Source organism: Rhinatrema bivittatum, chromosome 4 (assembly GCF_901001135.1).
Source record: "Rhinatrema bivittatum chromosome 4, aRhiBiv1.1, whole genome shotgun sequence".
In the NCBI taxonomy this organism is placed as follows: domain Eukaryota; kingdom Metazoa; phylum Chordata; class Amphibia; order Gymnophiona; family Rhinatrematidae; genus Rhinatrema; species Rhinatrema bivittatum.
The window spans coordinates 440,269,862-440,293,405 of NC_042618.1; the positions used below are offsets into that span (position 1 = coordinate 440,269,862).

At 46.2% G+C, this 23,544-nt stretch overlaps 1 protein-coding gene across 1 annotated transcript in view; it reads right to left on the reverse strand.

Moving 5' to 3' along the window:
* The window catches only part of CFAP54 (cilia and flagella associated protein 54), a 1,106,494-nt gene that overhangs the window by 732,588 nt on the left and 350,362 nt on the right, over positions 1 to 23,544 (reverse strand). Inside the window, exons 28-29 of the mRNA XM_029597529.1 lie at positions 14,725 to 14,836; positions 575 to 664 (exon numbers count right to left, since the gene is read on the reverse strand). Of these exons, the coding sequence (XP_029453389.1) occupies positions 575 to 664; positions 14,725 to 14,836 (202 nt within the window). The remainder of the gene's footprint in view (positions 1 to 574; positions 665 to 14,724; positions 14,837 to 23,544) is intronic.

A 23,544-nucleotide genomic window follows, 5' to 3' on the forward strand; every position in this document is an offset into this window, starting at 1 on the left:
AGACCAGCATGGGATGGTTCTCTCAGAACCTAAAGACCACCTGGGAGGCTAACGACCACTGTGCTGCCACACAAGCTGCTTTCTTATGCTTTTTTTTTTTTTAAATAAAGCTTAAACAAGCCAGAAAACAAAAGACAAAAAACCCCCTAAACTAATTAAACACAAGAATAACCAAGTAAGCACACAGCCCAGACTGTAGGTTTGGCACCTCCCCCATCTGCTGGAGACAGAAGAATACTGCCGAACTGTAATTGGCACCATTCTATTTATAGGCAGAGCGTTGTTATGGTAACTGCTCTGTCTCCATCTGCTAGAGGGGGGCAGAGGGGGGGCAAAACCCAGGAGTCTGGACTGATCCGGGTACGTACAGGGAAAAAAGGTTTGTACAAATTTCTTGAGGCCAATTGCATTAACAATTAGCCATATAGGTGAGGGGATGATTGCCACCTCTTATGTCTGGGAGTGAGCAACAGGGAAGGAATCTTCTAGTTAATGACCCAGATTTGTCACTGTATGAGACAAAGCTGGGCTTGATGGACCAGTGGTCTCAACCAGCATGTTCTTATGTTCTTACCTTCCTTTAAAGCTGATTTTACTGGCCAGCATGTAACTATAGGGAGTAGTAACACAGGATTTTCTTGACCGGTAAGTTCGTGTCCAGGGACTAAAATACCAACAAAACATCAAAATGAATAACATGTTGAGAATCATTAGCATTTTCTATCAAAGACTGATAATCAGACCACTCTGAGAACTATTAGCCTCTCCCATTTTGGTCCACTGCATGTTTGAATTGTAGTTAATAATGAATACTGATCTCTGTAACCATTTTTCATTAATACTACAGAATGCATAGGGGTAACCTGCATTGAGCAGAAGTTACTACTGTAAGCAAATTGCTGGGCAGGCTAGATAGACCATCTGGTCTTTATCTGCTGTCATTACTGTTACTATGTTTTGTTTTTTTATTAATCTCAATAAAATGCAATTTGTAATTAAAACAAATTATTTAAAAAAACAACTAGACAGAAAGAAATAAATTTAGTTTCAGAATTATGAAGAGATACTTGCATCAGCTGGCACTTCCCACTGAGTAGCCCCAGCCCTTTTCATGTCAGCCCTGATCTCAGGAACTTCAAAATATATTGCTACCCCAGCAACTGAAGCAAGCTGGCCAGACTGAGAGGAGCTGGGCTTTAATGAAGATTCCGAGCCCTGAAGGAGCCCTTCCCTCTGATGTTTTCTGCAGCCTGAGACCAGAGGATCTTTGAATTAGTTGGCGCCACCCAGCTCAGTAGTTCTACCCCATCAGCTCCAGACCCAGGAGCTTCAAAACATGCAGCCACTGTGGAAGGACGGTAATTCTTGGAGAAACAAAGCAATAGTGGGTCTCCCCATTGATAGTTTCTTCAAGAGCAACAAGAAGTGGGGCAAGGAACAATGTTTTGGGGTGGGAATATGGATGTAGTCATCCCTCCCTTTTGTAAGGATGTTGGAGAAGGACTTGTAACTGTTTGATTTGTATTTTGATATATGTATAATATTATTTTTTTGTAATATGCTATTGTACTTTTTGCTACTATATGCTGTAAGCTGTCCTGGTTTTTCCATAAGGAAGGCAGCTTACAAACTGAAAATGTAAAACCATGCATTCAACAGAGCACATGGAAATGACTCAATACTACAGTAAGCCTATGGCTAAAAATGTCAGCTTAGTTCAGTGTTTTCCAGCCTTCTCCTGGATGCATACCTAACCAGTCTGGTTTTTAGGATAACCAGACTGTTATGGAGTCTTCATTGTATGCAAATCTATTCCATGCATATTCATTATAGATATCATGAAAACCTGACTGGTTAGGTGTGCCTTCAGGACAGGATTGGAAAACACTGGCTTAGTTTCCTGTTTTAGGACAAAAAGCTGAATGCAGAATTTTACTATGAAAAAAACTATAGGGGGCAATTTTCAGAGGGATTTCTGTGGGTAAACAGGTGGTTACCTATAGGGAAAAATGGCGTCACAAGGAGCAGGCGTAAGGCCAGTTGGCAGAAGTATGCACAGGGATTTCATTTTGAATCTCTACACTTGCTTACTCTGGCTTTTTCTTCCACATACTTCGCAGCTGCAAAGAATGCAGAGAAAAGTCTCCCTATGGCAAAGCATGTTTGCTTACCATAAACTGTGATTTCCATAGATAGCACAATGAATTAGCCATTACATATGGGTAACAACATTCAGCAGCACCGAATGAACCTCTCTCACTCTTAGCATAGAATTTTTGTTCTAATGAGCATGTGCAGGAAATCCTGTTTGGCATTGCCTTGTGAGCCCCCTCAGTTCATTTTAGAGCTAATTCTAGCTAGGTTGTCAACTCTGCAGGGAGGTATTTAGTATGGCTAATTCATCATGCTAACTATGGAAAACATAGTTTATGAAAAACAAACTTACTTTTTCCATTGATAAGCATCGAGAATTAGCCATTACATGTGGGGAGTCCCAAACTGAGGGTTGCAGCAGAGTGTTAACTGAAAAAAGCAACCTGGATCCCACTGTGAAGAGTGGACTAATGGGTGAACAAGCTATGCAAACTGCCTGTCCAAATTTATTGTCACTTCTCAAGAGATTATCCAGACAGTAATAGGATGCAAAGATGTGTGTTGACGATGAAGTTGCAGCTTTGCAGATGTCTTTGAGAGGCATAGCTCAAAAATGAGCCACTGATGCAACCATAGCTCTAACTTGATTCCAGCGCAACGTACATACATCAAGGCCTGGCCCCTTATTATTGTGGGGTAATATTTAAAGAACTGGGAAAGGAGGTGAAGCAGGGATACCCAAGGACCCCAGAACATTGTTTTATATTTTAAGAAAGGATTAGGTGGTGGGGGGTGCATAGCTTAATGGGGCCACATATGGATTTTTGTGGGAGGAAAGAGAGTAATGAGCCCTAGGCCCTGACCTATATTTTTTTTTCTACTTACAGCACTAGTTAACCAGATATCTGTTACACACCCCATCTGCGACCGGCCCGCGCACAGGTCTGCTCACCTCTATGGTTCCACGGCAGGTCCCAGGTCGGCCTCCCTAGCAGTAGCTGCAAGAGCTTCCAGGCCTCGGCGTCCCGTGGCGGTGGTCGCCGTACTTTCCACTGCGCACCAGGCCTCACGCAGGAGCTCGGCGTCCTTGGTGGTGTTGGCCACGCCCCTACGCGCACGCAGACTGCCCGGCCTCTTGTAGGACCAGGGGCGGGTCTTAGCTCCGCGGGGCGCCCTGATTGATTCTCTGATAAAAGGAAGTCCCTGCTTGTACTTCCTTGCCTTGGCAATCGGGTTAGTGTCTTGATAGATTGTCACTGCGTCTGAACATTGTTCCAGTCTTGTTCCAAGTCTCATTCCAGGATCCTTCTGTTCCAGTTCTGTTCCTGCCTTGTTCCTGCATTCTAGTACTCCAGTGTCCTTCTGTTCCTGTTCGTATGTCCGTCTCCCTAGATGGTACCTCCGGACTGTATCATGTGTACTGACTTCGGCTTGCTCCTTGACCTGCCTGCCTGCTGCCTGCCTGCTGACTCCAGTCTGTTCCTCGACCTGCCTGCCTGCTGACTCCACTCTGTTCCTCGACCTGCCTGCCTGCTGCCTGCCCTCTGACCTCAGCCTGTTCCTAGACTCATCTGCCTGCCTTTTGACCTCGGCCTGCCTGTGACCTTGTCTGACCTCCAGAACCTGACCTCTGCTTTGCTGACCACTCCTCAGACTGACCCCCAGACTCTGACCTCTGCCTGCTTGACCACATCTCTAGATTCTGGCTCTGTTCCTAGCCTTGTCATCACCTACGCTATTCTGGTCCTCCTTGTTCCATCTGACCTCCAGTCTCGAACCTGACCGCACTCCCCTTCTGTCTGTGGGCACACCGGACTTCCATCCTTTCAGGAGACCCTGTGTAAGGGAAACTGCAGAATCAGCTGCAGCACTGATATTCGGCCTGGAGAAAAGATGACCTGACCATCCATCCTTGAGTCTGGATATTGTTTAGACTGGAACTGCTGGCAAGGATAGTGAGTAATCCTGTCCCACAAACACACAGTCTAGTTTGGCACGCACACTTGTTGACATTAGGCTATAAAAGACAAACAGCTATGGCCCAAAGGTGGAGAGAGAGAGAAACTTTCTTTCACTTTGCTGGCATGCAAAGTGCTGTGTGTCCTTTGTAGACGTACAAAGGGACGGGACCCCTTTTGCCTGTGGTGGGCTCTCTCTCTCAGGCAGGCGGATGAAAAGGGTGTTGTGAGTATTGGCCGAAATGCAGTGCACGGATACAGATGTATATGCTTAGCAATATTTTTAATGCTTAGAACTGTATATGCTTAAAGCTGTATATTTTAGTGCTTAGATACTTAGAATTGTTAAGATTGTATATCAATAAACATATTATTTTACTTTTACCTTGTTCTCGCCTACCCCATTCGTTACACCCTGCGAGGCCCACCTAAGTCCAAGCGGCCTGGGTCCCTACGGGCTCCTCCCGGAGGGACCTCGGGCTTCCAGTGGTGAAGCTCATCCTAGCTTCTATCTCCTCCAGTGCTCCGCCCCCTGGGGGCAGTTGCTTCCTGGTCCCTACCAGAGAGCCGTTCTCCACTGCTCCAGGACAAGGGTCCACCCCCGAGCACAACAATATCTTTTGAAGATATCCGGTTAAGTAGGAAGTTATCCAGTCACATAAGGCTGGATAACTAATAAATCTAACCAGCTATATTCAAACATAGCTGGATACGTTTTTTAGTTATCTGGCTATATGGAGCCAGATAACTTTAGGCAAGTATATGCAGCAGAACATTTCTTCTGCTGAATATATGGAACAAATTATTTGGCTTTTAGCCAGATAAATTTCCTACTAACCAGCTTACTGAATCTTACCCTCTAAGTGCTCGAACAAGGGCTATCAATTTATCCGTCCCATGTTCTGGTAAAAATGTTTTGACTACTTAAGTATTCAGATGCACTACTATGAATTCTAATTGATGTGTCAGATTCATTTGAGATTTTTCAAAGTTTACAACAAATCTTAGGCACTGTAATGCTAAATTGAAAATACAATATTGCCTCTAGAATCATTGAAGGATTTGCTTGATATTAGCCAATCATGTAAATATGGAAAAACCATCACATATTTCTTGCTTAAATACATAACTACTACTTCTAAATGCTTGGTAAACATGATCTGCCGCCAGGCCAATGGAAGAACCATATACTAATAACAGTGCTCTTCCTGTATAATATGTGTATTGGAATGTGGGCATAAGCATCTTTGAGATCCAAAGTAGTGCGCCATTTTTCCTTTCTAAATGTGGTAGAATGGTGCCCAGGGAATTCATTTTTAGAAATATATTTAAAGTTGAATTTTAAAAGCCCAGCACATGCCAAAATCACGTACAAGTCAGGCTTGCATGCGCCCATCAAATTTTAAAAGCCACCCAGATGCATGTGTATCACCCGCTGCGCACACATCTCACTCGATTTCAAAAAGGGATGTGGGGTGGGTGAGGTTTGAGCATTTTTTGGTGTGGCCATGAGATTTACACATAAATACTTAAGCACCCTGGCACATGCCCAGTTCCACTGCCATGTAAATTTACTTCTGCTATGGAGGTGTAAATTGTAAAAAAAAAGACATTTTGGAGGGATTTAAAGGGTCTGGGTAACTGGGGGGGGGGGGGGGGTGGAGGCTATTAAGTCGAGGGGGTTTGGAGGAACTAGCTCAACATTGGCCGAACTGGTGGCTGAACTGGTAAACTGGTCATGGAGTGGACGCATGCCGATTTTAAAATACCTTGACATATGCCTTAGAAACAGGATTTACATGCCTAGACACACGCACACTTAACATTAGATGCACATGTTTATTCCAAAAGATTTCAGGCTTATCAAGGTTATGTACATTCAAAGTAAAGAGCCTGTGAGAGAGTCAGTTGGAGCATTAGGTAAGCAAGGGGTAAAAGGAATACTTAGGAATGATAAGGCCCTAGCAGAGAAACTAAATGTATTCTTTGATTCAGTCTTTACTGAGGAAGATGAAAGAGAGATACCCATGCCAGAAATGATATTCAAAGGTGATGATTCAGCAGAACTGAAACAAATCTCAGTGGACCTGGAAGATGTACTAAGGCAAATTGACAAACTAAAGAATAGCAAATCACCTGGACCAGATGGTATACATTCCAGCGTGTTGAAAGAACCGAAAAATTAAATTGCAGACCTGCTATTATTAATTTGTAAACTATCATTCAAATCATCTCTGGTTCCTAAGAGCTGCAGTGTTCCCAATGTTACACCAATTTTTAAAAAAGGGATTAAAGGGTGATCCAGGAAACTACAGACCAGTGAGTCTGCCATCTGTGCCATGCAAAATAGTAGAAACTATCATAAAGTACAAAACTGCTGAACATATAGACAGTTTAATGTGACAAAGCCAACATGGATTTAGTCAAAGGAAGTCTTGCCTCAAATCTGCTGCATTTTTTTGAGGGCCTAAATAAACTTAGATAAAGGTGAGCCAGTTGATATAATATATCTGGATTTCCAGAAAGCATTTGACAAAATCCCTCATGAGAGTCGTCTTAGGAGATTAAAAAGTCATGGGGTGGGGGCAGCATCCTATTGTGGACTGCGAACTGGTTAAAAGATAGAAAAGAGAGAGTTTGGTCAAATGGTAAACCTTTGCAGTGGAGAATGGTGAATAGGGCCGTGTCCCAGGGATCTCTTATGGGACCACTGCTTTTAATATATTTATAAACAACATGGAAATGGGAACGAATGAGGTGATCAAATTGTCAAAGACACAAAATTATTCAAAGTTGTTAAATCACAAGAGGATTGTGAGAAATTGCAAGAGGACCTTGCAAAACTGGGAGATTGGGCCTGCAAATGACAAATGAAAAATATAAATAAAAAATGTGAATAAGTGTAAAGTGATGAACTTAGAGAAAAGTACCCAAATTATAGCTACATGATGCAAGGTTCCATATTAAAATATCTTACACCGATCGAAACTTGTAAACCATTGTGATGGCGAAACCGAACGACGGTATATAAAACTCGATAAATAAAATAAATAAATAAGTGCGCCGCTCAGGCTATTTTATAATGTGTGTGCAAGTTATAAAATCACCATGTTTCTGGACATGCATCAACACACATGCCAATGTGCGCCCATACACCACTTTGAAAGTTATTGTCTTACATTTCTGAGATCCAGGATAGGGCACAATTCTCCCGATTTCTTCTGCCTGGCTCTGAATCAGAAAAGCAACACTCCAAACTCGTGTCGGTAGCAGGTCTGAGACAATTAGGCCTCCTTCTTCCTATCTCCATGGCCAGAAGAGGAAGCTGTGATGTATGGGCCACAGAAGCAGGAAGAAGGAGGCCCAATCACTGCAGCATTAATGAGCAAAAAGGGATTGGCCCCACAAGATCAGAAGAAATAAGGACCCTGGAGGCAGAACAGCGTCGGACAGACCTGTGTGGCTGAAGAAAGGAATGGTGGTGGTTGTGCCTGTGTAGTGGTAGCGAAAGCAAGAAGAGAGGTACACTGTGGAGGAGCTGCACCAGCCACTGGCACAGCTCAAGAGAGGAGAAATGGTTGGGCCCATGCGGCAGTGGTAGGAAAAGAATAGCACTGAGCAGGAGTAGCATCGGCTGGGCCTGCATACGAATGCAGGAGACAGAAGAGGCATCAGGAACCTGGAGCCTGTCCAAGTACAAGGCTGCTACTGCTGCTGCTTGCACTTCCTGAGTGGAGGGAATGGAGAAAGAGAGCATGAGGGTGTGAGAGTGCATGGGAATGCATGAGTGTGTTGCTGTGTGAGAGTGCATGAGTGTGTGTGTGTGTTTGCGTCTGTATATGTGAGAGAGTATGAAATCATGGGTTTGAATGTGTGTGTAAGAGCATGAGTAGGAAACAATGTGCTTATCTATGAGCATGAGTAAGAGAGAGCATGTGTTAGTGTGAATGTGGGTGTTTTTGTGAGTGAAAGAAGAAAGTTTGTGCCCCCATCCCAACCTCCCACCTATCCACAACAATCTCAGGGTAATTGGAAATCAAAAACTTCCCTAGGATGGAGAGTAGGGGATTTTTAAATCCTTATTAGTTTTAATTGGTGGCTGTTTATTGTGTCTGTTGTTTTGAAATATAAGTATTTGGAAAAAAATTTTAAAATTGTATATGAATTTTTAATTATTTGATAATATTCTATTTGTCAGCTGTTTTGAAACATTTATTTTTTTATTAGTAAAGGTTTTACTATTATGATTGTTTCTTGTTTCTTGATTTTATTGTTTGATGTTTTATGAGGAATGTTGGTGATTCTGTTTTTCCATTGTTGCACTGCAAACAGAGTGTGGCTTGTTGCAATTTCCAGTTCAGTTTTTGTCTGCACATTTCTATATCACTTTATTCTATATTTGATGAGAGTCTATGTTCTGCTTATGTGACTGAGGCGAGGTATTCTGCTAGTATTGGGATCTATAGCAGTCTGCCTTGCTCTGTTTTCCTAAAATGAGGTGTTTGGGTGTTTTAGGGCCTGGTGTAATATTTGCAGTGTTGCCTTTTCATATATAGGGTTATTACTGTTTGAATGTTGGCAGTTAGTGCAAATTTGGAATTGGAAGTTTACTATATTGTAATTGCAATTCCATTTACTCAGTTACAACAGGCGTAATACCATATATTCCAAGTATTGGGGTTTTTTTGCAGGGTTTTCTAGTAGGCACCACAATAGTGCATGTAAATATATGTTGTAAGTGATTATTTTATCTCAGAATGCCCTTTTTAATGTAAAATCTGTTTTTATAAATGCTTAATTTTTAATTGTGTGTGGGAAGGTCTGGGGAGGGTGCAAGGCTGTAAGGTTCACTTAGGGCACCTAATATCCTTGCACTGGCTCTGTTGTTGAGAATGTCATTGAAGACATGGAGGTGCTGTCAGTAAAAGGGACTGAAAATTTAGTAACTCTGGTGGACTATTTTGAGAATCCATTTGTCTGACATAATTAATGATCATTGGGCACCAAAATACTGAAGCCTCCCCCCACTCGAAGGCTTCGAGATAAGAAGAGACTGATGTATCAGCCGGTAGTCAAAAACTCATGGTGGGTTTTTGAGTAGATTGTTGAATAGGGCATTGCATTCTGTTTCTAGCCTGGGTTCTTGATTGCTGCTGTTGATGCAGTTGTTGAGATTGGCCTTGCTGTCAAGGAGGCAACATACATTCTATTAAAAGAATATGGGTTATATCTTCTTTTTGAATAATAATAATTTGATTTCTGAAATGTCTGCTGATATCTCTTTTGAGATGATTAGACAACAGTAGATTTTGCTAAGGATTGAAGAATAGTAAACTGCTTCTTTTACTTTTCAATGAAAAGGTTGTCCTCTGTACATCATGAACATCCTCTCTTAGTCCAGAAGCTCTAAGCCAAGCTAACCATCTTGCTCCTATGGTTAAGATGTGGAAGCTGTGTCAAATCTATTGTATATTGACCTGGTTAAGTGCTTTGAACATTTCCTCACCTCAGCTACTAGAGGATGATCTTTTTCTGGATTTATGACTCAGATTGCAATGAAACCTCTCTAATCTTTTGAAATGTGTTGTACATGCACTATAACATTTGCAGCTCATGAGCTGCAATCCTGTACTGTAAAGGTGCAAATTGAAAAATTTGCCTCCTAAAGTTGTCCAACAAATTTGAGGATCACTACAGTAAATGTATTTCTTAGATTTTTTTCATAGCAGACTACTACAGTAGGGATGTACAGGAGAACAAAAATGTGTTTTTGTTTTTGGTTTGTTTTAGGAAGTTTTTTTTCCATGAATTTCGGTTCATGAATTATTTGATTTGTTTTCATTCGTGAGAAAAAAAATAAATGAAACAATTAAAAACAAAAACAGCCAAAAAATGAAAACAAGGCTCCCAGGGCCTCCCGCCTGCCTGAAAAAATGTCGGGGCTGGGATCCCCTTGGTCCCCACTTACCCAGTCCAATGGAGATCCGCCGGCTTTGGCCTAGGCCCAGGCTGAAGCCTCAGGCTTGTGTAGGCCAAGGGGCGCAGTAGGTCGCCGCTACCTCAGCCGACTCAAAGCCAAGGCTTCAGCCTGACCTGGAGGCCAGGTCCCAACGCCTGGACTTTGGCCTAAGCTGGGGCTTGAAGCCAGGCTCAATGCTGTGACCTGGCCCAGAGACCAGGTCCCAACGTCGGGGCCTTGGCAGAAACCCAAGCCTGATACTGTGATCCAACCAAAAGGCTGGGTCCCGATGCTGGGGCCTCAGTCTAGGCTGCAGCCCACACCCAGGCCCAATGCAGCAACCTGACCAGGAGACCTGATCCCAAGGCCAGGCTCTCGGCCCGAACCCAGGTCCAACGCCATGAACCGACCCAAAGGTTGAGTCCCGACACTCGGGTGTAGGCCCAGGGTTAGGACAAGACCTCAGAACCCAGGCCTCAAAGCCTTTTCTTAGTCCTCTTCATTCTTCGGCACTTGCAAGCCAAATGACGCTGTGTCCTGGGTCATGCCAGAGTTAACTCTGGTGCATTCACCCCAGTGGAGGGCACCATTTTGATGTACAGCCCGAATCATTAGTTTAAAACGAAACAAATATGATTAATTTCATTTGGGGCGGCCTCTAATTCATTTTGGGGTCCCCCGAATGAAACAAATTAGCCTTATTCGTCGCATTTTGCAGTTTTGTTTTAAACAAATGCACATCCCTATACTACAGTAGATGCACTCTACACTTCTCATCTATATTTTTTGCTACTGGCAAGATAGAGAGAAGGAATTTGTTGCCAGAGAATGTGGTTAGTGCAGTTATTATTATTATTTATTATTATTTTTAGATTTTTATATACCGGTGTTCCTGTATTAAAATACAGATCATAGGGCCCGGGATCGCAGCAGCACGTCGGGGGAAGGCAGGAACAGAGAAGCCGGCCACATGGGAACAGCTGCGGGGAAAGCCCCAGCTGATTCAGGGAGAAAGCAAGCAGCAGCGACCTTGTGCCGACCATGATTGACAAACTGCTCCCCAACTAGAGAAGCTGGCATCCGTCGTTACAATTACCCACTGGGGGTTCTCCAGGTCCACCCTGTGTTGTAAATGTTCGAGAACTAACCACCATTCTAGGCTGGTTCTGATGGGGGACCATGAGCGGCAAGTGTAAGTGGAACTCTTCTGACTTGGGATCCCAGCGGGAAAGCAATGCCCTCTGCAAAGGTCTCATATGAGCAAAGGCCCAGGGGACCAATTCCAGATTAGATGCCATAGAGCCAAGAACTTGCAAGTAATCCCACACTTTGGGCATTGATAGGTCCAACAGTCGCTGGATCTGAGCTGTCAGCTTGTCTATCCGCTCCTGCCAGATGAAAAGGAAAGGTTCTAGGGGGAGCCCGAAGAGCCGACAAAACAGGATCCCCTGAGGAAGGCTCAGTCACTGGCTGCGGAGTCTGAATATCCAGCTCCGACAGGACATGAGGGATCAAAGGGTCCAACTCCTCCCTGTGAAACAATCGGAGCACCCACGGATCATCCCTTTCCACCGGAGCAGATTTGTCCACATCATCAGTCGTGTCCACATTGAGAGGATCCTGGGACGTGAGATCTGGAGGGTCAGCGAGGGGAGTTACTGCCGCATCCGGAATCTCCAGAATCACTCGGACTCTAGGAGCGCCTGACCTTCAGCAGGTCTAGGGACCTTTGTTGGAGGAGGCTCCTGCAAATCCACATCAGCTTCTGCCTCCATATAGGCTTTGTGCAACAAAAGCACAAATTGGGAGAAAAAAGGGTGCTGTCTCTTTAAGCGCCCCCCGGGGGAAACCTGGGAGGTGGGGGGAGTTAGGCACCTGATCTCGAGGCCTCTCAGGGCTCAAATTCGGCGGCGAGAACTGAGATGGAAATTCCCCTCCCCCCAAGCCTTGCAACGTGTCAGAGCCTGGAGGAGATAAAATGGCCGCCATTCCCACGCTAATCGGGAACGGGGCAGGCCAAGGCCTCCGGGCCGGCAAACTTCTCCCTGCACCATGTGATCACACGGGGGACACTCCCCTGCCATCGCTAAGCAACATCGAAGGGCCTTCACCCCTGGGAATGCATCAGGAGTAGAGGCCATCGCGGGGGAGCCGGTGGTAGTTCTTGAGTATTGAGTAGCTGTTGCACCCATCTAAGACCTGCTCTCTGCATGAGGGAGTTACATCCCGCAGCTCTGACTCCCAAGGCTGACACCTCAAAAATTCTCTTGAGGTATACTTCCAGCTTGCGGTCCTGTAGGTCCCGCAGGGCTGCTCCTCCCGTCACAGGAATGGTAGTTCTCTTTGTGATCGCCGCCACTGATGCATCCACTTTGGGTATCTTGAGGAGCTCTAGGTACTCCTCAGAAGGAAAGGTTTTTGCTGGTGGACGTAGCCCTGCAAGGACGGGATTCCCCTAGTAGCCCCTGCACTGGTGCCTTTTGGATCCTATGGCTCATCCATATCTAATTCCGCTAGGACATGGGGAATCAGGGAATCTAGCTCATCTCTCTGAAAGAGACGCAAGACTCGGGGATCATCCCCTTCCACCTGCATATAAGAAACAGGATCATCTTGGTTTTGATCAGTCAAGGTAGGCGCGAGAGGATAATTAGGAGAAGGTCCAGAGAGAACAGGATTGGGGACCACATGAACCTGGGAGGACCCTTGATACACCCCTGCAGCATCCTGTGAATCATCCAATCTGATCACTTTAAGGGGAGAGGGCCTGAAGCTGAAACCTCTTGCTGATTAATGCTGGCCAGGTAAGCTTTGTGTAATAAGAGCACAAAATCTGTTGAAAAAGTGTGTGAGGGATTAGGGCCAGAAGGAGGATCGGCTGGACTGCCTCCCGGTTCTGCACCCAAGGCTGAAGGGTTAACCAGAGTCAAAACAGGTGGGGAGGGGGAAAAATCTGCATCCGTGCTGCCATTTGGCTGCGCTGTAGCAGCCGAATCAGAAATCAAAATGGCCGCCCCGATAGAAGTTGTGCCTGAGAGAGCGAGCTGGGTTGATCGGCAGCTCTCGAGGAATCCTCCCCACCGGGGAGGCACCTTGTGCAAATGCCCTCAAGGGAGAGCCGCATCCCGGGCTCCCCACAGGCTGAACATCGCGATGATCGCAGCATGGGGGAAGGCGAGAGGCTAAGAAGCTGACAGAAACACCCCCGGAGCCTGGCAGGAGTGGGTAAGAGCTGCTTTAACCTCCGCTCCAAAAGAACAGAACACCTCACTGTTTTGTTTTGGGGGTTTTTTCATCAAGCAAGCAGAGGCAGAGGAATGTCGCTTCCCTGCTAGCTCTGCCCCGAGGAATGCAGCATCTCAGGGCAGCAGGTCGTTGTGTAGGGGAAGAGGCTGGACCACCAACTTACACCCCTGCAAGCCAGGAAATCTAACAAAAAATGTCTCAGGACTTACCAGAGACCCTGAGACCTTGAAACTCAATACCAGTTCAAAATGCAAGTCCCAATAAGGCTGATTGAGAAAGTATCATTTTTAAAAATTTGGTTTTTTTAAGTTTGATCCATTCAAGATAATACCTTAATTTAATTTGGTAGGAAGGAAGAAAATTGTTATCCTAATTTCCTATCCTAAATTCAATTTTACTTGGGAACCGCAGATTTTGCAACCTTCATCTGCCGCGCTGCTGGCTCCCTGCAGGCTGAACACCACGATCCGCGCGGCATTGTGCAAGGTAAGCAGCTACACTACAAAATACCTCCGGAGACCCGGGAGTTCAAAAATGCCTTTTTTTTTTTGTGTGTGTGTAGCTGCTAATCAACCAAGGGAAAGAAACGTCCCTGGGTCCAAGCTACATAGGCTCCCACCAGAGGAATGAAACCTTCTCTGGGCTGTTGCTCCCACCAGAGGAATGAAAACTTCTCTGGGTACTAGAGGACGAGACCGGCCCCCCGGTAAATCCCCCTACTCACTGGGTCGTGAAGAAGTCTCCAGGCAGAAAAGGCTATCGGGGTAAGAACCCCAGCCGTGCCTACTACCAAGAAGGGGGAACCCCTTGGGAGGACTTGCATTCCTGTGTAAAAAATACTTTCCTTTTTTTTTTAAACTACTCTATCTTTATCCACTAATTGATCTAGCCAAAGGCAAAGAAAAAAGGTTACAAGAACCCCCCCCCCCCTTTTTTTTTTTTATTTAAAGGATCAGGACCGCAGGTTCTGCCACCTTCATCTGCTTGAGTCAGAGAAATACTGAAGGATCACAGGTGGCACATCGGGCTAAGAGGGGGTGCCTTTCAGCTTTTCTCTGACTCCATCTGCTGGAAGGGAGGCACAACCCAGGAGTCTGGACTGATCCAGGTACGTACAGGGAAAGACAAATTTTTAGAGCTCAATCAAACCGCAAGGCTCATAGCTCAGCGGAAAAAAAGAAACTGAAAAGGGGCCCGCATGGACACATGGTGTAGGGCATACTAGGCATGCTCAGTGTGCCTAGTCAAAGTTTCTAAAAACATTATTTTTAGCATTGGGCTCCATCTGATGATGTCACCCATGTTTGAGGACTACCATCCTGCCTGCCCTTGGAGAATTATATTTTTATATATTAGCTCCAAAAAATGTTAACCATTCAATAATTGTGACAGAAATATTTCTCTGAAAAGAAACTGAATATTTTGGGGGTTCTGTCAAAGTTCTTAAAAGATTTTAAGGATACATACGTGGTGTAGTCCGTTTGAGTATGTTTGCTTCCAGAGCTGCAAACTGCTCACTCACTTTCTCAACTACAAGTGAAGCCAATTTCTTCTTGTAAGATTTCTTTTCAAAGCCACTCTAAAAACAACAAACATATTACAAAAGCATAATCTTGTTTAAAATATTTTTCTTTCTTTAAAATAACTTTTGTACTGAAATCAAAATTTTCATCTATGATATAATAAAAAAAGTTTACAATATCATAATTGCTCTGTATAGCCTTTCCTTTCTTATTTCACAAACATAATATTGCAATATTTTTCTGTTAGATAAACAACAAACAGACCTGAAAAGAATAAACATTTTAAAATGGGCAGGTTTTTTGAAGGAACTTGTTCTAAATAGACTGTAGAAAGAGCAATTGTACTATTTGGCACATTCTCTCCTTTTCTCCTCCCACATATTTCTCCATTGCAAGCACATCCAAAGCTTTTATTGAGAAATTACTACTTACCTGATAATTTCCTTTTCTTTAGGACAGTCAGACGAGTCCAGAACAAGTGGGTTATGCATCTCTACTAGCAGATGGAGACAGAGCAAACTGATGTCACAGTATATATACCCCTGCAATGACATCAGCCTGCCAATATTCTCTTCAAAAACAGACTAACAAAACTTGATTAAACAGATAACCATTTCAATACTCAACCAATAAGCAACACTGAGCTCAGCCAAGAATGTATTAACACTAGTTTAGGGACTGGACGAACACTTACCAGTAATCCCCATAATACGTAGCTATGGAGGAGGACCATAATACAAACATTTGGCAGGCAAGGGAGGGAAGCCTGATTCATCTGACTGTCCTAAAGAAAAGGAAATTATCAGGTAAGTAGTAATTTCTCATTTCTTAGCATCCAGTCAGATGAATCTAGAACAAGTGAGATGTACGCAAGCTACTCCCAAATAGGGCGGTGTTCTAGTTCTGACTGCTAGGGGTCAGCAGTCTGTAAAGAATCTGTATTGCAGGCTCCTGGAGGAGGGAGGAGTTAGCAATCTGTTCTGGTTCTGATATAGTTGTGGGTGGATCCCTGGGCCGGTGGCAGCAGATGACCACACCCCCGGAAGGATATCCCGAGAGGGACCACCGGCTAGGCTTGAGTATGGAGACAGACACACATTTAGTTCTTTTATTAAACAAGTTATTGAAACCACCAGAGGTGGCAGTAGTGAGCTGGATATGCCCGGCAGGGCTGTAGTCCCTCAGGTACTGGAACAACGATCCCAGGATGGCTGAGCTGTTGAGAAACTGTAGAAAGTGAGTAGGCAGAGTAGGCAGAGTTCATGAACAGAACTAGATGACAAAACTCACATAAGGTCTCAAGGAAGCTCAAGAGCTGGAAAGGTTTAGGCCCTTGAGGAGCGAGTACCTGGTTCCAGGGAAAGCTCTGAGAGAGCGATGGTAACTCACAATTGTTTGTAGCAGCGATACCTTCCAGGCAGTAGAGAATCTTCAGAGTGTCCAGAAACATGGGCCCTCGAGGAGCGAGTACCGGTTCCTATCTGTAATCTGAAAGTAAAGAAAAGAGCGAGGCCCCCGAGGAGCAGGTACCCCTGGTAAGTCCGAGAAGGCAGAGTAGCTTGGGGGGAGTAGTCCGAAGGTAGCGAGACACATTCCCATATCAACCCCTTGCTAACTCGATTTGATAGTGCAATTAGAGACCTTTAAATATTGGAAGCAGATGACGTCACCTCAGGGGGATGCCCCTGAGGTTCGCGCCCTTGCTGGTACTTCAATCCGAGCGCGTATGCGCACGCCCTAGGTCATCAGGCAAACATGGTGGATCTGCAACATCGAACCGGTCCGGGGACGCCGGAGGGAGATGGCATGGAGATGCCGTGGCAGCCAGCTGTCCATCAGACCCGGAGGGAGTCGCCACAGAGGTAGAGAAGGCAGAGTGAGGGTGTCGAACAGAGACGGACGCAACAGGCGGGAGGCTGCCCACGGTCCAGTCAAAAATGCACATGCAAAGGCTGCGTCCTCCGGGCTTGCACAGCCAGACAATAATACCTGTAAAAAGTGTGTAATGAGGACTACGTCACAGCTTGGCAAATGTCAACAGGAAACAACAATTTCACTTCTGCCCATGACACTGCCTGAGCCCTAGTGGAATGAGCCCTGACCTGACTAGGTAACGGCTTCCCAGGATCAAAATATGTAGCCATGACTACCTCCTTAATCCAGCGAGCTATGGTAGCCCACAAAGTCGGCTCTCCCTGCCTAGTACTGCCATAAAGGACAAATAGGCAATCTGATTTCTGTAAAGGCTCAGTAACCTCCACATACCGAACAATATGTCTCTTGACATCCAAGGGTTGCAACATCTCTTTCTCTATTCAGAGATGGCAGGGAGATGGACTGATTCAAGTCAGTGACCACCTTCGGTAGAAAAGAAGGAACAGTACGCAGCTGTACCACCCCTGGAGTCACCCAGAGGAATGGCTCCCAGCAAGACAAGGACTGCAGTTCAGAAACCCTATGCGCAGAACAAATTGCCACAAGAATCACCGTTTTCAAGGTCAGTAACCACAAATCCAGGCTATGCTTTGGTCTAAACTTTGGGCTTGCTAAGAAATCCAATACCAAATTAAGACTCCATAAGGGCACCGGAAACTGCAAAGGAGGACGAAGATGTTTCACTCCTTTCAGGAACTGGGCTACATCAGGGTGAGCCAACAAGGATCACCATTCACCTGACCTCTGAAACAGGTGAGAGCCACTACTTGTACCTTTAAGGAATTAAGTGCCAAGCCTTTATTCAAGCCATCCTGCAAAAATTCCACAATGAGCAGGATCTTGACTGAACAAGGAAGAGTATCTTGATCCTTACACCAGGCCTCAAACACTCGCCAAGAAGTGGAGAACTTTCTAGCTCTTAGCAAGGTGGAAATCACTGCTGCAGTTATCCACGTTTCAGCAAGTGAGCCCTTTCAAGGGCCATATCTTAATACAAAATAGAGTTGGATTTTCGTGAAGAATAGGACCCTGCCACAACAGATCCCTGTGCACTGGAACCTGAAGGGGTAATTCTGCCAGGAGCTGCCACAGAACCACATACCACAGTCTCCAGGGCCAATCTGGAGCAATCAAGAGCATCATCTCTCTATGGTGCTCGGTCCTTCACACAACGAAATCCACAAAGCTGACAACACTGCCCTAAATCATATGATTCAACTGCACAAAACACCTTGAACGACAAGAAACACCAACAAACTGAAGCTAGTCACACCCTCCCTGCCTTCCGCTAAACTATCCAACACCAGGAATAGAGCCTTCTCTATTGCAGGCCCAAAAACATGGAACTCTTTACCAGACTACCTAAGCTCCATCAATGACATCAAATCTTTCAAAAAAGAACTTAAAACTTGGTTATTTAGACAAACATTCTCAGATGGCATTGGGTAATCTAATAACACACGACCATATATACCACCCTTCCCAGCCCTATGAAATCTATCTTCCTTCCCACCCTCTTGTCTTCTCTCATCATTTCTATGTCATATCTGATTTTATCTATCTTTCCCACCCTATTTCCCAATTACCCTTCAGTCCCTCCAACTCATATCACTTGTGAAATTATCTCTTTAACTCACCTCATGCATAAAGCTGCCATCTAAGTTTTTATCTTTAAATTGCTAACCTTTCATGACCTCTCACAATAAGACCAACTTAGGTTGTATTCCATTACATCTGTTCATACACTGTTGCTCTGAAATGTACTAGTTGTTTGTTTAATGTATTAACGTTTATATTTATCTAACGAATGCGTTTTATGTATTAAGTTGTTTAATCTGTAAACCGGAGTGAAGGTAACTCGCTATACTTTGGTATAAAAAAGAGTCTAAATAAAAATAAAATAAAAAAATAATCAGCCCAACATGGGCCATGAAGAAAAGGCGTACAGCACCTTTTCGTCTGGAAACTTCTGCACCAAGACATCAATCCCCAACATCAGATCCCTCCTGCAACTGAAGAATTGCGGAAATTCTGCATCGCAAAAAGATGCCAGCAGGTCTAGAAACGGGAGACCTCAGCAATCCAGAATCAGCTGAAACACCTCATTTGAAAGCATCCATTCTCCTGGGTATAGACTTTCCCTGCTGAGAAAGTCTGCTCATACATTGTCTTTTCCTGCTATATGCAAGGCTGAGATCATCTAGAGATGTAGTTCGGCCCATTTCATAAGTTGATCTAGCTCCTGCGACATCTGTTGGCTCTTGGTTCCTCCCTGCTGATTTATGTAAGCCACAGTTGTTGTGTTGTCCAGCATTATCTGGACCGCTCAACCCCGCAGCCTGTCACTGAACTGCAAACATGCCAGCTGGACTGCCCTGGCTTCCAAACCATTGATGATCCAGAGAGACTCTTCTGCATCCCAGCGCCCTTGCATTGTATGCTCCTGACAGTGAGCTCCCCAATCATGAAGCCTTACAACCTGTCATCAGTACTAGCCAGTCTGGTGATGCTAGGGAAATTCCCTTCCTTAGATGATCCAGCTGTAGCCATCACTGCAGTCAGGAGACATCCATCGGCAGGTGGAACCGAATCGAATAGTCCAGAGACAGCGGACTCCTCCAAGACAACAGGGAGCGCTGAAGAGGACGCATATGCACTCTCACCCACGGACCCACTTCCAGGGTGCTGCCATTAAGCCAATTACCCTGTAGGTAGAACCATTTAGTCGGGCGCAGAGTGTTCATCAATAGACGTAGCTGTGCCATCAACTTCTGAATATGAGCTTCTGGCAAGAAAACCTTGCCCTGCTTCGTGTCGAATCAAAACCCAAGGTATTCCAATGTCACCCAGCTGAGCTCCTGCAACAGGGAGATCGCCTTGCGGTTCACCAGGCGGCTCTCTTCCAGCAACTTGGCTTGAATCAGCCAGTTGTCCAGATACGGATGTACTAGGATCCTATCCTTTCTCAATTCTGCTGCAACTACCACCTTTACCTTGGAAAAGGTCCTGGGAGTGGTGGCTAGACCAAAAGGCAGTGCCCAAAACTGATAATGGCGTCCGAGAACAGCAAACTGCAGAAAGCGCCAGAACAGCAAACCACAGAAAACGTTGATGCTCTAGTCAAATGGGAATGTGAAAATACACTGTTGCACCGGAGGTGGACCCTTGGACCAAGGTGGGGTTGACGCTACCCATAGGAAGGATCCTACAGGTACCCAACATTGGCAGGTGGAATGGGCTGATGGACAGAGGCCGGCTAGTGCTTCACCAATACAAGCCCTCGTTCCCAGCGGGTTGAGCCTTTGGGTACCGGGGCCAGCTGGGCTTAGGTGGGCCTCCGTATGTCGGTGTCGATGGAGATGTAGCGAGGTCAGCCCAGAGGCAGCAACAACAAAGTTGGGAAGTCTGAACTGGACGAGGTGGAGTCCCAGAGACCCGGGCACCAATAGAACCAAAGTCATACAGGGGACACCAAAGCAAGAACAGGCCGAAGCCTGAATAGGCCAAGTCCAGGATGTAGACTGTAGAAGCGTTGTAGAGCAAGCTGGAGTCAGGGCCAGCGGCAATCAAGGAGCAGTGGCAAGGCAAGGCTGAAGTCTGAGCTAGGAGAAGATCAGTAGCGTAGTCAGGCAAAGCAGAGGTCTGGGCAAGGAGAAGATCAGTAGCATAGTCAGGCAAAGCAGAGGTCTGGGCTAGGAGAAGATCAGTAGCGTAGTCAGACGAAGCAGAGGTCGGATCCAGGAGAAGATCAATGACGTGGTCAGATGAAGCAGAGGTCAGGTCCAGGAGAAGATCAAAGGCATGGTCAGACGAAGCAGAGGTCGGGTCCAGGAGAAGATCAATGGTGTAGTCAGACGAAGCAGAGGTCCAGGAAGTCCAGGAAGTCAATCCGAAGGAAGGCAAGGAATCAGGAACAAGGAGAAAAAGAACAGGAACTCACAAGGATCAGGAACGCAGGAGAATCACCAGGAGGCAACGAAGTACACGACCAGTGAGGAAACCTGTTGCAAAGGCGACCATCAGGAGCTTAGCCCGGCCTTATATACCGCAGCTTCAGCAACGTCATCATCCGGGGCCGCGGCCAAGTTCCCACCGCGGGACCTTCATAAGCAGCAGTGATGTGCATGTGTGCCTAGGGAGGGGCACGGCACTGACTGGCGGCGTCTCTCCACGGGCCACACAGAGGGAGCCTTGACGGCTCCCTCTGTGTGGCCCGTGGAGTGACCTGTTGCAGTAGCTGGAGTACTGGGGGTGGCCCGAGGACGGAGCTGGCGGCCCACCGCCGCCAGAGGCGTGGAACTAGATGCTGGATTTGGCAATAGAAGGTGAGAGGGCCAGGCCACAGGCTTGTCGCACCCAGCACACGCCACATACACTTCGGACAGGTCCAAAGAAGTCAGAAATTCCCCCGAATGCACAGCCATTACCATCGAGCAAAAGATCTCCATGTGAAAATGCATCACCTGCACATGACTATTGACACCTTTGAGATCCAGGATGGGACGAAAGGATCCCTTTTTCTTGAGCACAACAAAATAAATTGAATATCGCCCCGTATTTTCTTGAGACATGGGCACCGGAATCACAGCCTTCAGACTGAGGAGCCTTGACAATGTATCCTCCACTGCCCGCTGCTTCTACGGGGAGTGGGAGAAACAATGAACACGTTCCGAGGAATACTGTGAAACTCAGCGCATATCCTTCTCATATCACCTCCAGGACCCATTGATCCGATGTGATCAATGGGTCCTGGGTGGTGTCACCCATCTCCTGTTCCCAGGGTGGGTCAGCAAACCTTCATTGGGAGGCTCGGGAAGACCCACTACCTGAGTTTGCACCCCTTCTGAGCTATCTGGGGCGAGAGGACCGAGACATACCAAAAGGTAGAGTCTTCTGAAAGGTCGCTCCTCTATAGGGTCAAAAATGCTTGGATCCCCCTAGCACAACCTCTCATGCTAAAGGAACGTGGCATCTGCTTCTTAATGTCTGGTAATCGAGGAACCGCTGATTCGCCCCACTTAGTGACCAGTTTCTCCAACTTGCTCGCAAACAAGAGTGAGCCTTTAAAGGGCAATTCCGTGAGGTTAGCCTTGGAGGTCGTACTGGCTGATCAAATTCTCAGCCATAACTGATGTCTGGCCGCTATTAGCGAAGCCACCCCTCTGGCTGAGGTGCGGACCAAATCGCAGCCTGCATCTGCCAAGAAGGCAGCCGCTGGCTCCATAACTGCCCTGGAATTCACCCCAGAGTGATCAACTTCTTGACAGAAGTAAACAAGAGCGAGCCACCAGGGAACAACAAGAAGCTATTTGCAGTCATTGCCACTGCTTCAAATGCCTGCTTAAGGATAGTTTCAATCCCCCTATGGTGTACATCCTTCAAGGCCACTCCTTCCTCTACGGGGATAGTCCTCCACTTGGAGACTGCACATAAGTGCATCCACCTTTAGAAAATGTAAACTCTCTCTCACCACCGGATCCAGATGGTACAGGCCTTCCAAAATCCAACCTTCTTTGAAATTAGCTTCTGGGATGCACTACTCAAGATCAATTAAATTTTTAAGGGCCTCCATCACAGAGAAAAGACAAGAAGCTTTATGCAGAGAAACCAAAATGTGATTTTTCTTTGGCTCAGATATGGAATCTGCCCTAGAAACTCCCAACAATTTCAAGGTTTGGGAAATCAGGGCTGGCAGTTCATCTCTATGGAAGAACTGTAGTATAGTCCTATATGGTTCTAATCCTGGAGGAAATTCACCATCCTCAAGAGTCAGGATCAGCATCATCATCCGTGCCACCCAGATCTCTATCGGGCAGTCTTGATGCCGCTCTAGGAGTACTCCGGTGCTTAACAGTAGGTCCAGGTAAGGTTTGCACCTGCGACTCTGCCCTGGGAGCATTGGATGGGGCTGAGGACTGCGCCTGAAGAAAGGATTGCAATCCCTGGGGCACCTAAGGCGTACTCAATGAGCTGCCTTCCCCTGCTGAAGAACCAGTTAGGGGCGTTCCAAAATCAGACGCCCCACGTAAAACATCTTTACCCAGACCTACAACCAGCTGGGATAAATCAGGCTTAGTGAAATCAGAGGAAAATAATTCTCCCTTAGCCTCCAAACAACACTGTCACAAGTCAGCGGGCACTCCTGGTTGAGATGACCGAATATGACAGGCAGTGCAAAGAGAAAGACGCTTAGGTTTCTTAAATATATGCACCATTAGACTGGCAGCGTGCTGATAGGCATCCGGAGGCATATATCTAGCTTTTTTTTTTTTAGGTGTCCAAAAAATTCTAGGTGTCCAACCTAGGCGTCCAAAAGTTAGGCCCAACAACTAGGCGTCCCAATGCCTAGGCATCCAAGACTTAGGAGTCCCTAGGATAGGTGCCGCAAAAAAATTAAGGGGCAGATTTTCAAAGCCTACGTGCAGAGCCTATTTTGCTTAGGCCCAGCGATGCGCGCAAGTCCCAGGACGCATGTAAATCCCAGGGCTTGAAAAAATGGGCAGGGTATTCCGGGGCGGGGCGTGGGCGTGGCCAGAGGCCTCTCCACTGCTGCTGGACCCGGGGATCACGCGCCAGCCAAGTGACCAACCTACACCTGCCCAGAGGCAGGCTCAACTAACAAAATAAAAGTTAGGGGGTGTTTTTAGGTAGGGCTGGGGGGCGAGTTAGGTAGGGGAAGGGAGGGGAAGGTGGGGGGGCTGAAGGAAAGTTCCCTCCGAGGTCGCTCCGATTTTGGAGCGGCCTTGGAGGGAACAGGGAAAGCCATCGGGGCTTCCCTAGGGCTCGGCGTGCGCAAGGTGCACAAGTGTGGTTTGCGCGCACAAATGTA